At 40.9% G+C, this 18,178-nt stretch overlaps 1 protein-coding gene across 3 annotated transcripts; it reads right to left on the bottom strand.

Moving 5' to 3' along the window:
* Positions 1-9,805: 9,805 nt before the first annotated feature.
* Positions 9,806-16,961, bottom strand: arsh (arylsulfatase H). Of its 3 annotated transcripts, XM_046404884.1 has the most exons (12): positions 16,871-16,950; positions 15,692-15,754; positions 14,935-15,090; positions 14,606-14,727; positions 14,355-14,477; positions 13,749-13,951; positions 12,900-13,120; positions 12,204-12,340; positions 11,893-12,030; positions 11,387-11,546; positions 10,804-10,925; positions 9,806-10,592 (listed from the first exon to the last, which is right to left on the bottom strand). In XM_046404884.1, the coding sequence occupies exons 1-12, from the start codon at positions 16,873-16,875 to the stop codon at positions 10,183-10,185; spliced, it is 1,860 nt and encodes a 619-aa protein (XP_046260840.1). In that variant the 5' UTR covers positions 16,876-16,950; the 3' UTR covers positions 9,806-10,182. The 3 variants fall into 3 exon arrangements, with proteins under 3 accessions (XP_046260840.1, XP_046260841.1, XP_046260842.1); XM_046404885.1 differs by lacking the exon at positions 15,692-15,754 and having other exon boundaries at positions 16,871-16,961; XM_046404886.1 differs by lacking the exon at positions 16,871-16,950 and having other exon boundaries at positions 15,669-15,754.
* Positions 16,962-18,178: the final 1,217 nt, after the last annotated feature.

The following is an 18,178-nucleotide window of genomic DNA, read 5'->3' on the forward strand; positions in this document are numbered from 1 at the left end:
ATGCCCCTGAAATGGTGTAGTGAATGGGCCCTCCCAAAATCTGCTTTACTTATATCAACGCTCCTTATTATCTTATTACCTCAACCTAATCCCCTCTCTCACAGGTGGTAGGGGTTTCTTCGCTCAAACACTAGTCGTTACATTATTATTTGGATCTAAAACCCTTGCCAATTCCCTCCCTTTTGCTTCTCCTTTCTGTTCGAGAGCAGCGATTTATGTGCAGGTTCTGACACAACAAGGAAATTCACTCCAATATTAGCTAGCAGTTAGTCCAGCTCAGTAAATTTCTCAGATCATGTGGTGCACTTTTGACATTTTGTTCTTGAGTACAAAAAGATATGGCGCATATGTTTTTTTTCAGACTCCATTTTACAAAAGAAGCAATAAATGAAGTTTTTTATTGTTGTAAATGGTGTAATTTTTGTTCAAAAATAAAATTCACTTATTGTTGCTTATATTAGATTACGAACGTGATTAATGCTGGTGTATATGGACCCCCTTAGCGACTTGGCCCCAGAAAAGTTCCCCCCTTTCCTCTGCCTTATGGGCAGCCCTGGAGCACAGTAAAAATCTTTCTGACATTTGGGCTTTTATTTCTGAAGCACCCTGATCTTGGTCTTTTCCCAGTTCACAGTGGGGGCCCTGATCTTTTGTTTAATGATGTCTGCATCTCTTTCTTCAGCTCCTGACATGGGCCCTCTCTCTTTCTTTCTCTCTCTCTCTCTCTGTCTGTACGTCTCCCTCTTAACTCGCAGACAAATCCCTCATGCCTCTCAGTCTCAGTCCTTGTGGACTCCCTCATCTAGATAAAAAACAGTACATTTGCTGCAGACCAGACCACTCATGTCTCCTCCGTTTTTGCAGAACATCAAAGAACTGCCTCTGTGCAGTGGAGTATATATTCTCATTGGATTTCAGCTGTCCTCTCTTCCTGTTTTCCTCTCAACTTCTTTCCCTCCCTTCATCACTTCCCTCTGTGACTATTTCCCCCTCTCAGGCTCTCATCATATCTGTCCCTCCTTCACTTTGTCATCCCTCTCTCTCTTCAGAGCTGGAGGCCCTCTCTCCATCTTGCGCTGTCTCCCCTCATCTCTCTCTCCTCCCTCCACACATCAATATCCCTCAATCTCTCCCCATGATATTCTCCTTCTAAACACAGTGACCCTTCAGTCTGCCGTTGCCTCTCTGCCTCCAGACTCCTTGCCGTCTCTCTCCCTCTCCCTCTCCTGTGGGTAAACATGACCCATGCTTCGATCATCCTCTTGTCATTTTGTCATTATTATGCCCCCTGAACCCCTCTCCATCTCTCTTCATGTCCGTCCTCCTCTCCCCTTCACTCCGTCTCTCTCTCTCTCTCATCCCTCGGTTCATCGTACTCTCCTCTCCAGTGATGACAAATACTTCTATCAGTCTGCAGCCATTTCTCAAGAACGTCGTCTCTCCTTCTCACTCCTTCAGTCTTTCGTGTCATCTCTCTTTCTCCTTCAAGATGAGGTGTCCCTCTCCAAATATCCATCCCTCCTCCGTGTCCTTTCAGTTCCTCTAGACAGAATGACCCACATGTCTACACTACATGGCCTTGAGTAAATTGGACACCTTAACATTACACCCATACAGTATGTGCTTTTCTTTAGCATCTCCTTCACCACCAAAACAACATTAATATGCTGCAGTTAAAGCCTCCAGTCTTCCAGGAAGGCTTTCAGCTCTGCAGAAATGTGCTCCCATTCAGCCACAACAACATTAATGAGGTCCTCCGCACCAAAATAGAAAAAAACAATATAGAAACAGAAAAGTATCTCCTCAAACTATTGCCACAAAGTTGCACCATTATACACTATTGTCTAAAATAATATTATTGGATGTGGTAGCATTAAGATTTCCCTTTGTTGGAAATAAAAGGCTTTGCTCAAACCAGAAGCAGGAGAAGAACTCAGATCTTTTATTTAATTAAAAGTAGCAATACCACAGCAATGTTAAAAGTAAGATGTTTTCATTGTACAGAATGGTCCATTTCAGAATGATTGATATTGGCTTTCTGTTATTAAATGATTAATGCATTAATGTGTGTAGCAGCTAGTAAAGGTGGAGCTAACCTTACGCTGGATGCAGAGTAACTAAATTTATCAAAAACAAACAAACAAACAAAAAGTACCTCAAAAATGTACTTATATAATAATTAGCTTAATGTAATTAGTTATTTTCCACCACTGACCCAAACTAACACAAAAACAGAACTTTAGAGGTGCATGTGTGCGTCTGGCATATACATTTATGTTGTCTAGTGCATCTTTCTAATGTTTATTTTAGTGCATCCCTTTGCCTCCTGCTTCCCTTCTCTCTCCTCTCTCTTCCTTTTCATTGGACGGGATGACTAAAGCTTCTCTCTGCTTAATATTTTTCAGTCTCCCTAAAAGCATCCTCTTCTCCCAGCTGCCATGCTACTTTCTTGATTTTCACTTTTTATCTTCGAACCCTTGAGTGACGCCCTTAAGGTTTTGATCAGTGTCTTGCAATTATTTCCTTTCTCTCCTCCATATTCCAGCCTGTCTCCTTCTATTTTCTTCCTCAGTCATTATGGTACAAGTGATTTTCCACCTGTTCATCTCTATCTATCTATCTATCTATCTATCTATCTATCTATCTATCTATCTATCTATCTATCTATCTATCTATCTATCTATCTATCTATCTCTCTCACCCACATGAAAGAACATGAATAATAAGAATAATTTGACTCTCTATCTCTGCTGCTCAGTCTACTGTCCAATCACAGTTGAATGTGTACAGTCGACTGTCCAATCACCGGTGAATCTGACCAGTGCACCGTAACATCACAATTAATTGTATTCATTCTACTGTCACATTGGAATTGAATGTGTTAAATCTACTGCCTAATCACAGTGGAATGTGCTCAGCTGAATGTCCAATCACATTTGAATGTGTTCAGTCCACTGTGACATCACAATTAATTGTGGTCAGTCTGCTGTCTAATTAGAACTGAATGTGTTCAGTCTATTCTCCAGTCACAGTTGAATCTGTTCAGTGCAGTGTGGCATCCCAGTTTAATGTGTTTATTCTACTTTAACATTAAAATTGAATGTGTTCACCCTACTGTCAAATCACAATTGAATGTGACTGTCCAGTCACAGTTGAATCTGTTTGGTGCACTGTGACATCGCAATTAATTGTGGTCAGTATAGTGTCACATTAGAATAAAAGCTTTTCAATTTACTGCCAAGTCATAGTGGAAAGTGTACAGTTGACCGTCCAATCACAGTTGAATGTGACCAGTGCACTGTGACATTAACTGTGTTCAGTATTCTGTCACATTAGCATCGAGTGTTTGCAATCTACTGCCCAATCACAGTGGAATTTGTTCAGTCTATTGTCCCATCACAGTTGAATGTGTTCAGTGCGCTGTGACATTGCGATTAAATGTGTTCTTTTTACTGTCACATTTAAATTCAATGTCATCAGTCCATTGTCGAGACACAACTGGATGATTTTAGCCTTCAGTAAATCATTGACCCCCTCCCTCCTTCACTGACCATCACAACATTTTTCCATTATTCATTTCTGCTCCATGCTCTGTCCCTCTGCACTTCACCAGCCCCGACCCTGTCATGATGAGTTATGGAGGGAATATCTGCTCCTACATAAGCTCTAAACTGGTTTCAGCTGTATTTACATGTTGTTGACACAAAAGAAAGTAAAATGGTAAATAATTAGTCAGGAATAGGATATTTTTGCTATTAGCAATATATTTTATGTTGTTAGTTTTTTTGTTTCTTGTTTTGTTTATTTGAATTTGTTGATTTTTGGGGGAGGAAGTTCATTTCCCTTGTTGCAGTTTTAGGTTTATTTTTTCCAAATTTGTTTAGAACCAGCCAATAGATTCTCAGATTAGATTATTCTGAAACAGTAATGAGTTCCTCTTTTTCCTCCTGCAGCTACTTTCAGTTCCTCCTCTTTGTTTAATTTCTATAATTAAAATCTATTCAGTCTTTCTTAAGTGGGTTTGTGTGCCTCAAGTGTTAACCAAGTTTCCTTAATAATAACTTGTCTCACACAATTCAGAGTATTACCGTAATATTTCCTGTGGTGAAACTGCTGAGAGGGTGCAGCTGGTCAGTAATTTTATTCTCCTCCCTATCTCCACCACTTTTTCACGTGGTTATTGCAAGAAAAGAAAGGTTTTGGTTTTCATGTTAAAACATGTGCCCAAAGTACCTAAAACAAGTTGATTCTCACTGAGAGTTCAACCAAGCCCTGTAGTATGTCCTCTGGTCCTAATTTAAGTCACACTGGATGGATGGATGGATGGATGGATGGATGGATGGACTTTATTGATCCCAAGCTGGGAAATTACAGTGCAGCAGCAGCAATACACACAATAAGCTATACAAAATATGTTAAAAATAGCAACATACTAAGCAATATAAAAAAGTGTATATACAACAAATAAACGGTGTAATGTTGTGCAAAATAAAGCAGAAATTAAACTGAGTGATTTGCTTCAACAGAGAAAGTCTAGGACAATAGAATGCAAACCCTGAGAACTGCTGTGTCCTACTTAGCGTTTTTTTAACCACTAAGTAGGATGAGTGAACATATGTCGGCCATACATGTAGTTTTCAGGAAGCCTATTATACATGTTGACTGACATCACCGGGACATCTGCTGAGTTGAAATAGACTCTTTGTGTGTGTATATGTGTATGTGTTTGTATGTAGGTCGAGGTGTCATATGTGGAAGTGGGTCTCTTTGAAAACCTGTAATTCTCCTAAATTACACACACTGCTCTTATGCGTCCTAGTAATGCTAACCACGAGTAATTTAGCATTTTGCCGCATTGGCTCTTTTCTTCGTCTACTGAATCAAAGCGTGCATCTGCAACAAAAAGCCTGAGAGGTTTTTGCTCTCAAGTGCTAAACTGAAAAACATATGAGAGAGCTGGAGCCAAATTCTGTCACTTAAAGAGGCATAAGGACTGGAGGAGAGCTTTGGCACAGTCTCTGTGATGGGCTACAATTGTGCAATTAGCCTAGTTATTTAGCTATCTGTTGCTCATCAAACCCCACCTCACTAAACACTTCCTGTCACCAAAGAGGGGCTGAATGTTAAAGCCAGCAGGGGGTAGTGTGTCACTTTGTGTTTGTGAATGTGCACAAGTGCATTTGTGTGTGTGCACGTGACTGCAGTAGTGACTGAAAATGTCACTATTAGTTACATTTATATTAGTGAGAGGATGTGTGTGTGTGTGTGAGGGTGTCTGTGTGTGTGCGTACACATGATTGTACATATTAAGTTTTGTGGTCTGATTACCTGTGCAAGTCTACTTATCTCGCTCTCTCTCTCTCTGTGTGTGTGTGTGTGTGTGTGTGTGTGTGTGTGTGTGTGTGTGTGTGCTGACATGCCAGTCCAAAAGCCCTGTTCCCTGTCTGAAGCTCTGTCCCTTGTGTGGGGTAATTTTGACCATATGGTACATAACATGACACATACTAAAACGCAAACACTGTTACACACTAAACACACAAATACACAAAAAAGCACAACTTGCTCTGGAGCAGTGCAACTCTCCTGCAGGTCTCAGGGATGAGAATGAGATCTACATTTAGATACAAGAGCAAAGTACAGACATGCAGAGACTGAGAAAGGATTAGAGTCGGTGTGTGTGTGTGTGTGTGTGTATGTCACATTGTGAGGACCTGCCTTACTTACATGGGGACCAAACGCAAGTCCCCACAACATAAATCATTAAAAACTAGGTTGAAGACTTCCTTTAAGGTCAGGTTGAGGTTAGGGTTTGGATTAGGCAAGTAATGTTTATTGTTATGGTTATGTGGTGGATAAGCCTCCAGGAAATGAATGTAAGTCTATGCAACGTCCCTAAAAGTGATGGAAACATGACTCTCTCTCTCTCTCTCTCTCTGTGTGTGTGTGTGTGTGTGTGTGTGTGTAGTGAAGGCTCTTCACCAGAAACATTTCATGCTCTGATGTGGATCTCACACAGTAACATAATCTCACAAACTATGTATACATGCACAATGCTGCATGGACATGTATGATAGAAATAAGCATACATTAAGTGTATATGCTAATACATTCTCTTTTGTGTATTGTGTCCTTACATATAAAGACATCCACACACACACACACACATCCAACTTCCACTGACAGCAGCATAAAAACCCCTCCATCCAGCTCTCTAAAAGCCTCACTGACTTGCAAACCTGACACAGGCTTGCTTTCTCCCTCTCCCACACACTCATTTTCCTATGCTTCCTAATGTCGTAGTTTTGTAATGTGTGCATAATTGCTGCTTTGCCTTAGTAATCTGTTGTGGTAGGTAAGAGCACCTTAGATATGAACATATTAACCAGATAGCGAATGCTAATTGATGGAGCAATATTGATATTTTTTTTCAACATGTTGTTCAGGGAAGTTAGAGAATTAAGTGGTGGACTTTTGCAGATAGCTTGCATCTCTGAAATCTTTTCCCGCGTTTCCACCCTTAATGCATCTTCTTTTTAACACTGTGTTGTGTATTTTTCATTTAGCTCCCTGGTCATGTAACCCCAGGCATTTCAACCCACTGCAGACAACGTTAGCTTTAATTTTGAGGAAATAATAAAAGGCATAAAAGGGAAAGAGCGCACGCTACATTGGAATGCAGATTGTAATGATATATGATGGCTTTACCACAGAGGTCAGTTGTTTTTTTAGCAAAACCTCAGCCAAACAGAACAGCAATATGGCTTGTGACTGGCCATAGCATCTCTGCCCTTCTTTGAGTGTATATAAATAGATTTTGCTTTTCACACACTTCCATAGCCAAAAAACAGCTACTGTGTTTTTAGGTCTTTAATTATGTCACGCATTTTCTCTCAATGAGACTGTTGGGGCTAAAATAGCCAAATGATGCACTGTTGAGGAGGAGAGGTTGTTACAAGGGCCACTTCACACTTTTAGTATTTTCAGTTATTGATGATTGATTGATCTGCAAATTCTGATTCTGCAGTTATGTGCAGGAATAAATTCTATGTTCAAGTTCAATTTTTACTTTTTTTAAAAGCCTTCTGCTAAATGAGCTGAATGTTAAACTATGGTTCAACATTTTCACTTTCATCTGGAGAGGAACATGAGGTTATGCTTAGAGCCAAATCTGGGAGATGATAAGCCTACCGACGCTTAAACTGAAAACAAACAGCTAGCTTTGCTGTTTACAGCTCACTATGCTGTGTCATGATTTTTACAATCCACACACAAACAGGAACAATTTGAGCTTTTAGGGGGAACTGACAACTGTTACTTGAAGAAAATCCATCCATCTATCATTTATCCATCTGCCTGGTTATGGCACAGGCTACCAGGTGTGGTTAGTAGCCACAGTGTATAGAGAGGTAGAGGAACCACAGCTGACAACATCTCTGTGACGATCAGACCTACGGCAACAAGAAAAACCACAGATCGTCGTGTTAGCTTTCCATTTGTGTACAAATCACAGAAACAGTATGCTATAACATGCTGATATTAATTACTGAGCTTTAGAGGTGCTGGTAAGATGTATCTTTAAACTCTGGACAGAGTCAGGCTAGCTTTCCCCCATCTAACAGTCTTTAAGCTAAGCTAGACTCCTGCTTCACACCTGAACCACAACCATCAGTGTGGCTTCAGTCTTTTATTTAAAGGCTCTAAGAGAAAGTGAATAACCATATATATTTTTAAATGTCCTAACTATGCTTTTAGTGGTTTGTTATTAGACAGGTTCAGAGGAACTAATGTAAGCAGAAAGATGGACAAGAGAAGATACCAGCTTGAAGGCAAAAGGTTTCAAAAACTGTTTGCTGTCATTCAAAAACAACAACTGATTGCACAGTTGTGATGTGTGTGTCTTTGACATTTAAACGGCCTGGAACACAGTGTTTATTTAGCATTCAAACGTCAACTGTTGTGAACACCGCAAACAATTTCCCTGGCTTGACTTTGTCAGTCAATTTAAATACCAATTAAAACCAAATGTTGAGACAGATTTTTCCACGAACAAAGATATTCTAATAGACAACGTTAATTTTTAAACTATTCTGTGGCCTATGATGAAGTCCATTCTTGGGATTATCCAAAATACAGGTACAAACCCACAATTAAATTAAAAACAGTGCAGCAACAGCTTTGCAGCTATTAATGTTGGTGTAACATGCTCGATACAGGAGAGCCGTTGCCGGCGTGTTTAAGCTGCCATGCAATGTTCCCATCCACTCACACTGTATGTGTGTCTATGTGCGTTAAACAGAGGGATGTAAAAATGCTTTATGGCAGCTCCTGAAACACTGACCTTTACAGAAAACCACCAATCTGTTCCAAACATGATCTACTGTGTGCATGTGTGTTTGTGTGTGCACGAGCATTACGCTTGCACGTGCTCGCGGGTGACATGATGTACAGCCAGTAACATTCCATCCCACCAGCCATCATTATCTGTGATGTACAGCCAAATATTGTTATGTATGGTCGACTGCATGATTTACTGTTAGAGATATAATGGAGTGGTAACTGTAATGAACTTGCTGAGTGCTTGATGTACGGGTCCCTGCTGGAGGGAGAGAAGTAAATACTATGACAGTGATGGCAACAATTACAGTGTTGATGATGATGATGATGATGATGAAATTCGCCTCCTCAGTGCAGAGGCGAGAGGAATTTCTGGAGGGAGAGGAGGAGGGCGAAGAAGGGAGGACAAGAGGTGGTAGTGGAGGAGGAGGAGATGAAGAAAGCAGTTTCAGGAGAAGAAGAGGAAGGAAAGGAAGGAAGGAAAGCAATTATAGGCTGCTGCTTTAGCAAACTTTGATGTTTTGACAGGCAGCCACTGCCGGAGGGAGGCGGTTTTTGGTGTTGATGATGATGATGATAATCAGTGGTGATGATGACACTGATGATGGAGAAGCTCACACAGTCTTTAAGGTCTGTTGTTGCTGAAGATCTGTGGAGCCACAGGGTGTCCTTGTGGTCAAAGTAAGACACCCTGCTGGAAAACATCCACCCTAACTCAGTGTCCATGAGCAGCGCTGTGCTGCAGCTGACCCTCTGCTCCCACATTCCTGAAGGGGAGTGAGCGAAAAGACGAGAAAAGGAAAAGAAATTCCCTTTTTCAGAATAAAAAAAAAAAGGATGACCACATCGATTTTGGATGAATAGGAAAAGAAGGAAAAAGTGACAGGTGGGAATTTTTAGGTGAATCAAGAGAAGGAGGGAAAAGAAGGGAGACATGATGAAAACAGGGCAGCAAAAATAAACAAGATGATTGCTGGGAGGAAGATTTTCTGGATTAAAAACAAGAAAAAAAATGCACATGGGAGGATTTCAAAACCCCCAGCTAATCACTACTGACACAATCAGCATGTTACATACGCTATACAGCGCTCATGTTTTCGTGTACCTGCTCAACTGTGAAAACATGCATAATCCTGATATTTAAGGATAACTTGTGCCACAACTGACATAAATTGGAACAGAACTGAGCTGAAATGTCCTCCCTCCCTCATACAAACACACGGCGCAGCCATCCTCCAAACACGGTCTGGTTCTGCCCTCTAATGGCACACTGTTTAAACTACCCTCTTGAGGAAGATGCATCTGTTTGCAGTCCTTCTTAACAGAAATATTAAGCTGACAGATCTATGCACAGTAATGATAACCTCACTGTCAGTATGGATGTGAGCAGAGGAACTCAAACACAAAGGGGCCTCACAGAAATCACGGGGGAACGAACAGAGATTAAATTACGCATTCAGTGAGACAGAAATGCAGTTCAGGATTTATTTTGGAATTACATTTTCAATTGCTTACTTATTGTAAGAAAAAAATGGCACCAAGTAAACAGGTCCTTCCTGAATGAATGATAAAATTATAAACAGCAGATTTTCCCTTTATATAAAGACAAGTCCTTTTTGGTCCTATTGTCAAGTATGTACTGCGTAACAAGGCACTAAGCACAGCCAATGCAGTGTTTAGCTACTTTTACCTGTCATCAATCTCAATAGTACTTCAACTAATTTTGAGTCACGTCATTTTGAGTTTAGTTTAAACCTTTTCAGGTCACACTTTTGAAAGCTCATTTTGAAATGCGAAAACCACGCAGCAGATTCCCCACTTTTTAAGACTATCGTGTGGATTTCTCTCTTAAATACGTGTTGTGTTCTCTTTGCAGCCACAGAATGGAAAGGTCCCGCAGCAGGGCTGAAGCCAGGGTCTCCACAGAATCTTGTCCCACGTCATCTGGCTCTGAACACCATGTGCATCTGTGTTGGAGTTTGGGCGAGCATCATCAGTCGTCTGCTTGTTTGCGAGGGTGTTTCGATGTCTCTCCACAGCTCTGGCAGTCTGCTCAAGGATTTCAGTGTATCGTGGCTCAGTATTGCGGGTCAGGGGCCGCGACTCTGACGGATCGTGGTCAAGGTCATACACCAGCGGTGGGTTGTGGTGCGTCACATGTTCTCCATCACACAGACAGACCTTAGTGTCATAACATCCACCAGCTCCCGGGGGATAAAAGTTGGGAGTGAAAAAGTGCACCTTGAAGATGGAGTCACCTGGATGGGAACACACATGCACATGTTTACGCAACATACTGAGACAGGCAGGTTAAAGCTTTTAAAAATCCTTTAACATTTTAACATTTTAACAGACACGATGCCTTAAGAGTGCATCTAGTGGGACAAAAGAATAGTATTAGTATCACACCTATACAGCCTGCTGAACTGAAATGATTAAACACAGCCGTGTCCACAGGTGTGCACTTACTTCCAGGTGGGTGCCAGCGTACTGCATTCAGGTAGATTCCACAGTAGTGGAACATGAATTCATGCTCTGATCGCTCCACCCTGCCCTCCAACAGGGGCATGAGATTATGGCCATCTAATTGTCTGGGAGAAAAGGTACAATCGAGAGAGAGAGAGGGAAGAGTGAAATATGAATGTTGTTCAAAATCCTGCAAGACACCATTACCACATCGTACAAGCAGAAAGAGACTTGAGGCTTTTAATCTTGTTATGTCAGTTCAGTAATGAGCAAATAAATTGCCATCTACTGTATAACACTCAATAAATTTTGTAAATCTGCGTCTGCAGCATCCTTTTCCAAAACAAAAGCCATGGTTGTTTACAGATAAGGGGGTACTTTTACATCCGCATTGTAATCATCTGGCTACAGAACACTAGTGATTCTATAGTAATTGGAGGGGTCTTTTGTGTACTATTGTAAACAACAAATAATAGAAGGTTTTGAACCTTTCCAAGAATAAAATAATGGGGAAACAAATGAGACTTGGCCAATGAGCACACGGACCATACAACGAAAGCAGACAAATCTGACCTGTAGTCTGTACCTGTCTGGTTGTGTGTCTTTGGCCAAATACTTCAGTGTTGGATACAGGTCCATAAGGCTGGTGGGTTCGTCCACTACTCTTCCCGCTGCCAATTTGCCAGGCCAACGGAAAATACCAGGCACCCTGATCCCCCCCTCCCAGCCCCCCATTGCTTTCCCACCTACAGGTGAGACATTAGAAGAAATTCCACTGTATTTTTTCAGGAAAAAACATAAACACTTTGTATAGTGGTCATTTGACCAAGTTACAGACTAACTTTAAGAATTATTACAATGATCCATACTAGTTACAAGCTTAAACCTTCAATTCACTGATATGATTTAGGTCAATATAAATCCTTCCTTAAAAATACAACTTCCTTCCTGCTTTAAACAATGCTTTACCAACTGTCTCTAGATGTATTGAGACTTAAATAAAACAGAAAAACATGTAAACGTCTGCTAAAAAACATCAGAGATGGCAGTTAAAATGATTGAACTAAGAAAAGAGACTGAGATGACGTCTACCTTTATAGATGCTGTTCCAGCCTCCCTTCTGGCCAACTTGTGAATCAGCGTCCTCCAGATGTCCACCGTGGTCAGAGGTAAAGTACATCAGAGTGTTGCTGGCGAGGCCGAGGGAGTCCACAGTCTCTGTCATTTTACCTAAAAAGCATAAATATATTCATGTTGGCCGATTGTGGTTGATTACAAATCGGGTCTTATTTTTTGAGGTTATGTAATTTCTTGTGGTCCTCAAAACTTTGAACAGTATTATACTTTGGCCCATAGTGATGACGAGTGGTCAGTATGTAATGTTAAACACAGCCCTCATTCACCAATCATCCAGTCCACTTCTTCTAGGTTGTCACCATAGCGACCGTGACGACTTTTGCCAGCGAAGACAGGGTTTTTGTGGAGCGGTGTGTGGACATGGGCCAATGAGAAGAAGAGGAGAAATGGGCGATCAACATTTCTGGAGAGGACAATAACGGGAAGAAGCAAAGTGAGAAACTCACTCATCAGCCACCGGTGTCACCTCAGTCAGATATGATAGCAGTTAACACGAAACTCTAACATCTAAATAAACAACAGAAACAAACACCTGATATGGCTTACTCCTTCTAATCACTATTATTGATGTAGGTCTTTCAATGGAATTTGATGACCGTATAATATAGATAGTAAAGATAGTTGATAGTATAGGTAGCTGATTGCTGAATCTCATTCGCAGACAACCTGGCAATGAGACAAATCTTTCACCAGGTTTGAGGTTGCTTTTTTTTTTTTTGTTTTTAGAAAAACCTTAATTCCATTTTCTCACTACAGAAACTGGAAACTGACCAACCAGCTGCAAGCATGTGATGAAAGAGGAGTATTACTCAATAAATGCATACTTTCACACATGCAGTCACTGGGGATGTCTAGTCAATCTGTGCTCTCATCAGATTGCAAAAAGCTACCCAGAGGGGTTTGTGCTGGTGTTGCCAAAGTTGTTTAAAAATATTAGTTTTCTTTTGCTCCTGCTTTCCTACCTCTTCACAAAATTTTGCGCTTCTTCCAGCAACCTCTGCGGCATCGTCTCCACTGTCATTGGCTGTTCGATCACGTCCTGGTTTCTCATGATGATGCAGTTCCAAGTCGGCAGGAGTTTAAAGGGCACATACCACACGGCAATTGCGAGGACAGAGAGGAAGGAAAGCACTAAAAGGAACCACTGGCTGATTTCAAACAGGCCACACATACGGACAAGCACCTGAAAATGTCAAGAAAGAATTAGCAAATTATCACATTCTGTTTTATGTTTTACACAGCGTCCCGAGTCGGGTCTGTATTGCTGTCTCTGAGCTGTACTTGGATTTTGATGCATTTCCATGATTTTGCCACTAGATGATATTACAAACCATTACAAAAGTTAGATCTTATGTCCACCAAGTAGTACGTTGTGTTTTTTGTTCATACATGTTGAATCTAATTATTTAATTTTACACCTGAAAATAGTTTTATAGACGTATATTTTGCTGTACTGTTCTCTGTTTTACCTCAGTTTCGATCTTACTATGCTTTACCCTGAAACAGGTTTCTGGCTGGTGTGACTATGAATTTCACAATTGCAGCTTCTGTTCCCAATCTTTTTTTTCATCCCAGTGGCTCATTCGTCATGTTGCTTTGGGGTAAACTGCACAGCATCTCTTTGTTTCCCAATTTCTTCCTCTTCATCTGGCAGCCCGAGTGTACCTCTCAGTTTTGTTTTGCTTTTGTTTTCAATTTCGTCTCCTAGCTCTGCCATCTCTTTTTCTCACTTTTTGTGCTCTATTTTTCAGATGTGTGATTATTTTAAGGAGAGAAAAATAAAAGCCAAAGTGCCATAAAATCACCCATACCAGTGTGAAAAGACCAACTCCGAGCAACATGCTGAGATTTTGGAGTGCGTACTGGAGGTCTGCCAGGACGTCAGTCTCCTCTCCAGGCACACAGTCATTGAAAAGGGTGAATGGCAGGCCGTAGAAATAGCTGAAGCCATGCTGGTTTGGATGGTGACAGTGGTCCCCTCTGTGTTCACAGTTTACCCCCAAATGCCACTTACCTGCAGACGTACACAGAGAGACAGATGCTAAACACTCAAAAACCAAGAACAGAAAGTTCAGAGTTCACAGGCCAGCCTTTAACTTTGCTAAACTGCTTCATTTCAACATCCTACATAAACTTGGACATCTTTCTCTTACGTGAACCAAACAGTGATGAGTTTTGTGTTTTGTGTGCTGCCTAGTTTTTCTCATTCTTTCTAAAAACCCACAAAATAGAAGATCAAAAAAAGTCAAGTGCAGAAAGATCCACACTCGTTCCATACACATTCACTTAGCTGCATGCAAACGAGTGTCGATCTGAACGTCTGAGCTGCTGCAGTTTCCGTAACTGTCATTTCACTGTTGCCTGTGGAACAGACAGGAGGAACTTCTATAATGGCTGATCACGTTACGTTATCTCACCAACTAGTCCAGTGGTGTAGCCTTGCTTCTGCAGCCTCTTGGCGAAGGTGGTCTCAGTAGGCGGCAGCCCCCCTGAACCTCCAAGGAAAAGCAGCACCTGCACACGGCCTGTGCTGCCCATTCCTGGTCGACAGACACACACACACATGCATAGATGAATGAGCAAATATGGAAAATGATGATAATATGAATCATAACTGCATAAATATGACCAGAAATATAATTTGCTGATTAAGTTAAGGACCTGTTACCCGAGCGGATGGCATAGCGGCCGGTCATGAAAGCGGCTCGGCTTGGAGTGCAGAGAGGAGCAGCTGCAATGTGCTGAGTCAACTTCACACCTTCAGAAGCAAGTCTGTCTATGTTAGGAGTCCTACAGGGGCACAAGACATGCAAACAGGTAGAAGAGAACCACACACTGTAGATACAGAGAGACTGACATACCATAGATGTGATGAAAGGCTGGAAATATGTCAGCAATAAAGGAAAGTGTAAGTCAGAAAATAGAGAGAATAGAAAAGGACAATGAAGAGGAGTAGAGGAGGAAACACACAGACACAGAACTGTAACATGGACTGACCTGATGGTATCGTTACCGTAACATCCCACATCACCGATGCCCAGGTCGTCCACCATCATCAGGACAAAATTAGGCTTCCTGTCCACCTCCTCCCCTGCGACTTCTCTCCCTGCTACCAGGAGCAGGGAGAGAAGGAGATGTGCCATCAGTGAGGACCTTAGGGTGAAAAATGAAAATAGTTTTGGCTGCTTTAATTTGAACAAAAAAAGAAAAAAAATCATTATTTGACTGATCGGTCATCAGCAACAATTTCAGTTAGTTCCTAATGCAACTACATTAACTCAAATTTACTCATGTATTCAAGTACAACACTTAAGTACAGTCTTGTATTTTCTGCTGTTTTATACTTCTACTGCGCTACATTTTGGAGGCAAATATTGTACTTTTTAATCCACTACATTTATTTGATAACTTGTTAATTACTACTTACTACTATATATATATTTATTTTTGATACCCTTCCTCTTCAGTAAAAATCAGGTATCTTCTATCTAACTGAATTTCAATTTGGTTCCAAGTTCCTCGTTCCAAAAAAAGGTGGCACACCGCATCACTGGAAAAAATGCAGCGTGATCAGCTGGAAACAAACTGTGCTCACGCTGGTTTTATTAAGTGTTCCTGAGCACATCTAGTGATATCCTTTACACACTGATGAATTTCACAGTGCGGTGAGCCTCGCCCAAATGCCTGCGAACCACAACGCGTTTGGAGGATTCCACTGAGGAAGCGATCACCTGCTACCAGTTAACCTGTTTACCTGTGGAACGTTCCAAACAGGTGTCTTTGAGCTGTGCACACAACTACACCACTTTTGTTGTTCCCGTTGAAACATGACGCTGGCATCAAGGATAATCAGAATCAGAATAAGCATATTATTTTTAAAAATCAATGAATTTGTTTTTCGTTGAGTATATGTAAAAACGATCGCATTCTCTTTCATGTATGTTTCACACAGCTTCCACTGTTTTTTTTGGAATCAGGGATGTAAAAATGTTCTGTGCTCCTCTATGACTAATATTCAAACTAAACTAACAAACTATTCTAACCAGATATGCTGGATTAGCCGGAGAGTACACTGTCACAAACGCCTGATTCTGACAGCAGAGTGACACTAAAAAAATATGATGAGCTCAACGAATATGATGAATTGCTGTAGTTTACAGCATCAAACAGCAAGCCTTAAACATGGACTGCACGAAAATGCAACGTAAACATTAATGCAGAAGTAATACTAATTCATAATCATCATTAACGGGGACCATGTTTATGCAGAGTGAATACTTTTACTCATTTATGCAACTTCTGCTGATAGCACATACTTTGACTTAAGTAAGGTTTTTTCTTTTTAGAGGTATATTTTCACAGTGTGGTACTGGCAGAAGTAAAGGATCTGAATAATTCTTCCATCACTGCATTCAAGTCATTCATTAGCAGAAATATGCAACATTCTCTGGGTCCAGCTTCTAAAATGTGATCATTTTATCACAAAAGCAGTTTTTAAAGAGATTTTTTTTTTATTATTTATTTTCACTCCAGCTTTGCCAGCAGTTGAGTCACTCCTCTTTAAACACTGCTCTACTCTGTCTTTTCATCTCAATCATTTGCTTCCAACTGGTTCCTTCTTGTCGCTTATTGCCAAGAGCTGTGGAAACGTCTCAGCAAACATCGCGTGAACTTCCACAGTATTAACGACAACCTTTACGATGTACCGACTGCTTTCAAGGCGATGCACTGTTTAAGTAACAAATAATTAACGCGTGTAAGCAAATTTAGTGTCAAAAGTCCAAAGTGTGAGCGCGATCTGCATTGCCTTGAATGCAGCCCCACAGATAAAAGATCACATGGTCTGTTCAGTTTTCCTTCTTTCCTGGTGTTATTGTAATTCTCTCAAAATACGCTGCACATGCTGTCGTTTCACAAAAGCAAAGACTCTCACCTCATACGGGTACAATGCTTTGATTCATGAGGACACAGTAACGTCACGCAGGTCTGCAGAAGCCATCGGGTCCTATGATCGGGTCCGCCTTCATGCTTCTGCTGTAATAAGTGACGTATCAACGCACAACCGCATTTGCCTTAATGTGTGTAATGAATGCGCACGATAAAAGAAGGGACCGCTCCATCGACTTAACACAAAACACTGCGTACTTTCACCTCCTCAGGTAGCTCAAAAGCTTCAAATGAAACGTCCTTTATCCTCCATCATCTGCTTAAGTTTCCGAATGCTTTTGCTCTATTCAACATGTAAACATCGACCCCAAACACGAGCTCCTGAGCCCTCCAGGTGTTGTATTATACCCCATTTATACTTACAGGTTACTGCATGAAATTTTCATTATATTGAAACATTCTGGGATTCGGTCTAAAGAATGTTTTTACAACTTGTAGAGTAAGTCGATTTACTCAAAGATCTGTAGTAAAATCAGGATTTGTAGTGAAGTCGCCAGCTACTTTGTAGATGGAGACCTAACATATGATATCACAAAACATTAAGACCTGCTCATTGCTGTAGTTTAAACTACTGACTCCAAACCTTTCTCCCTTATTGCCAGGCAATGCAGACTCACAACCCCCTCATCATGCTTGTGAGAAGCTTAACCAAAGGATGGTAGCTGCTTCTTGTTTGGTCATTTGAATCATTTTTAAAATTTAAAAAAGTGTTTAAACTCTTGAGGAAAACACAAAGAGACAGAAAAACTAAACTGTGTGTTGTACTGCAGTGACGCTTTAGCTTGCAAAGCAATGCAGTATTACAGCGCACTGAGTAAATGAATTTTGCTGTCACCTCTGGTATGTTTATGAGTAGATTGCATGCACCAACACAGCTGAGTTTTCTAGTTTAACCATAAAAGTTCGTTTAGTCTGATTCACCTGAAACTCAGTAAACGCCATTACTGAGTCAATACCAAAGTCACTGGCAGCGCTGGGTTTAATTAGTTTACAGCTGGTGTGTGTGTAATGGCTGCTGGGTGTGAAATGAATGTGTGCACTTGTAGAGTGTGTGTGTGTTTGGCAAGAAAAACCCACACAAGTGTTGTTACCTCTGAGGGCCGCAGGCATCCCTTTTGGATCTGTCACCATCAATCATTCACAAGGAGCCAAACTACGTGTCTGAGTTTCCTTTTATAAATACCTGACATATCAAGCATTTCACATCATGTTTCATGACTGTTTGTGTTTTTTACTCTCCCTGAGCTTCCTCAACATCCCAACAACTGGCAGGCACTAACAACATGAAGGCGTT

Source organism: Scatophagus argus, chromosome 11 (assembly GCF_020382885.2).
Source record: "Scatophagus argus isolate fScaArg1 chromosome 11, fScaArg1.pri, whole genome shotgun sequence".
Lineage (NCBI taxonomy): Eukaryota > Metazoa > Chordata > Actinopteri > Scatophagidae > Scatophagus > Scatophagus argus.

What these genes read in the sequence shown, in the direction of transcription:
- arsh (XM_046404884.1), bottom strand. An exon ending in CCGCTATGCCATCCGCTCGG is followed by an intron (nt 14,478 to 14,605) that starts GTAACAGGTCCT and finishes TCTGTCGACCAG; the next exon opens with GAATGGGCAGCACAGGCCGT. An exon ending in ACGCTGGCACCCACCTGGAA is followed by an intron (nt 10,593 to 10,803) that starts GTAAGTGCACAC and finishes GTTCCCATCCAG; the next exon opens with GTGACTCCATCTTCAAGGTG.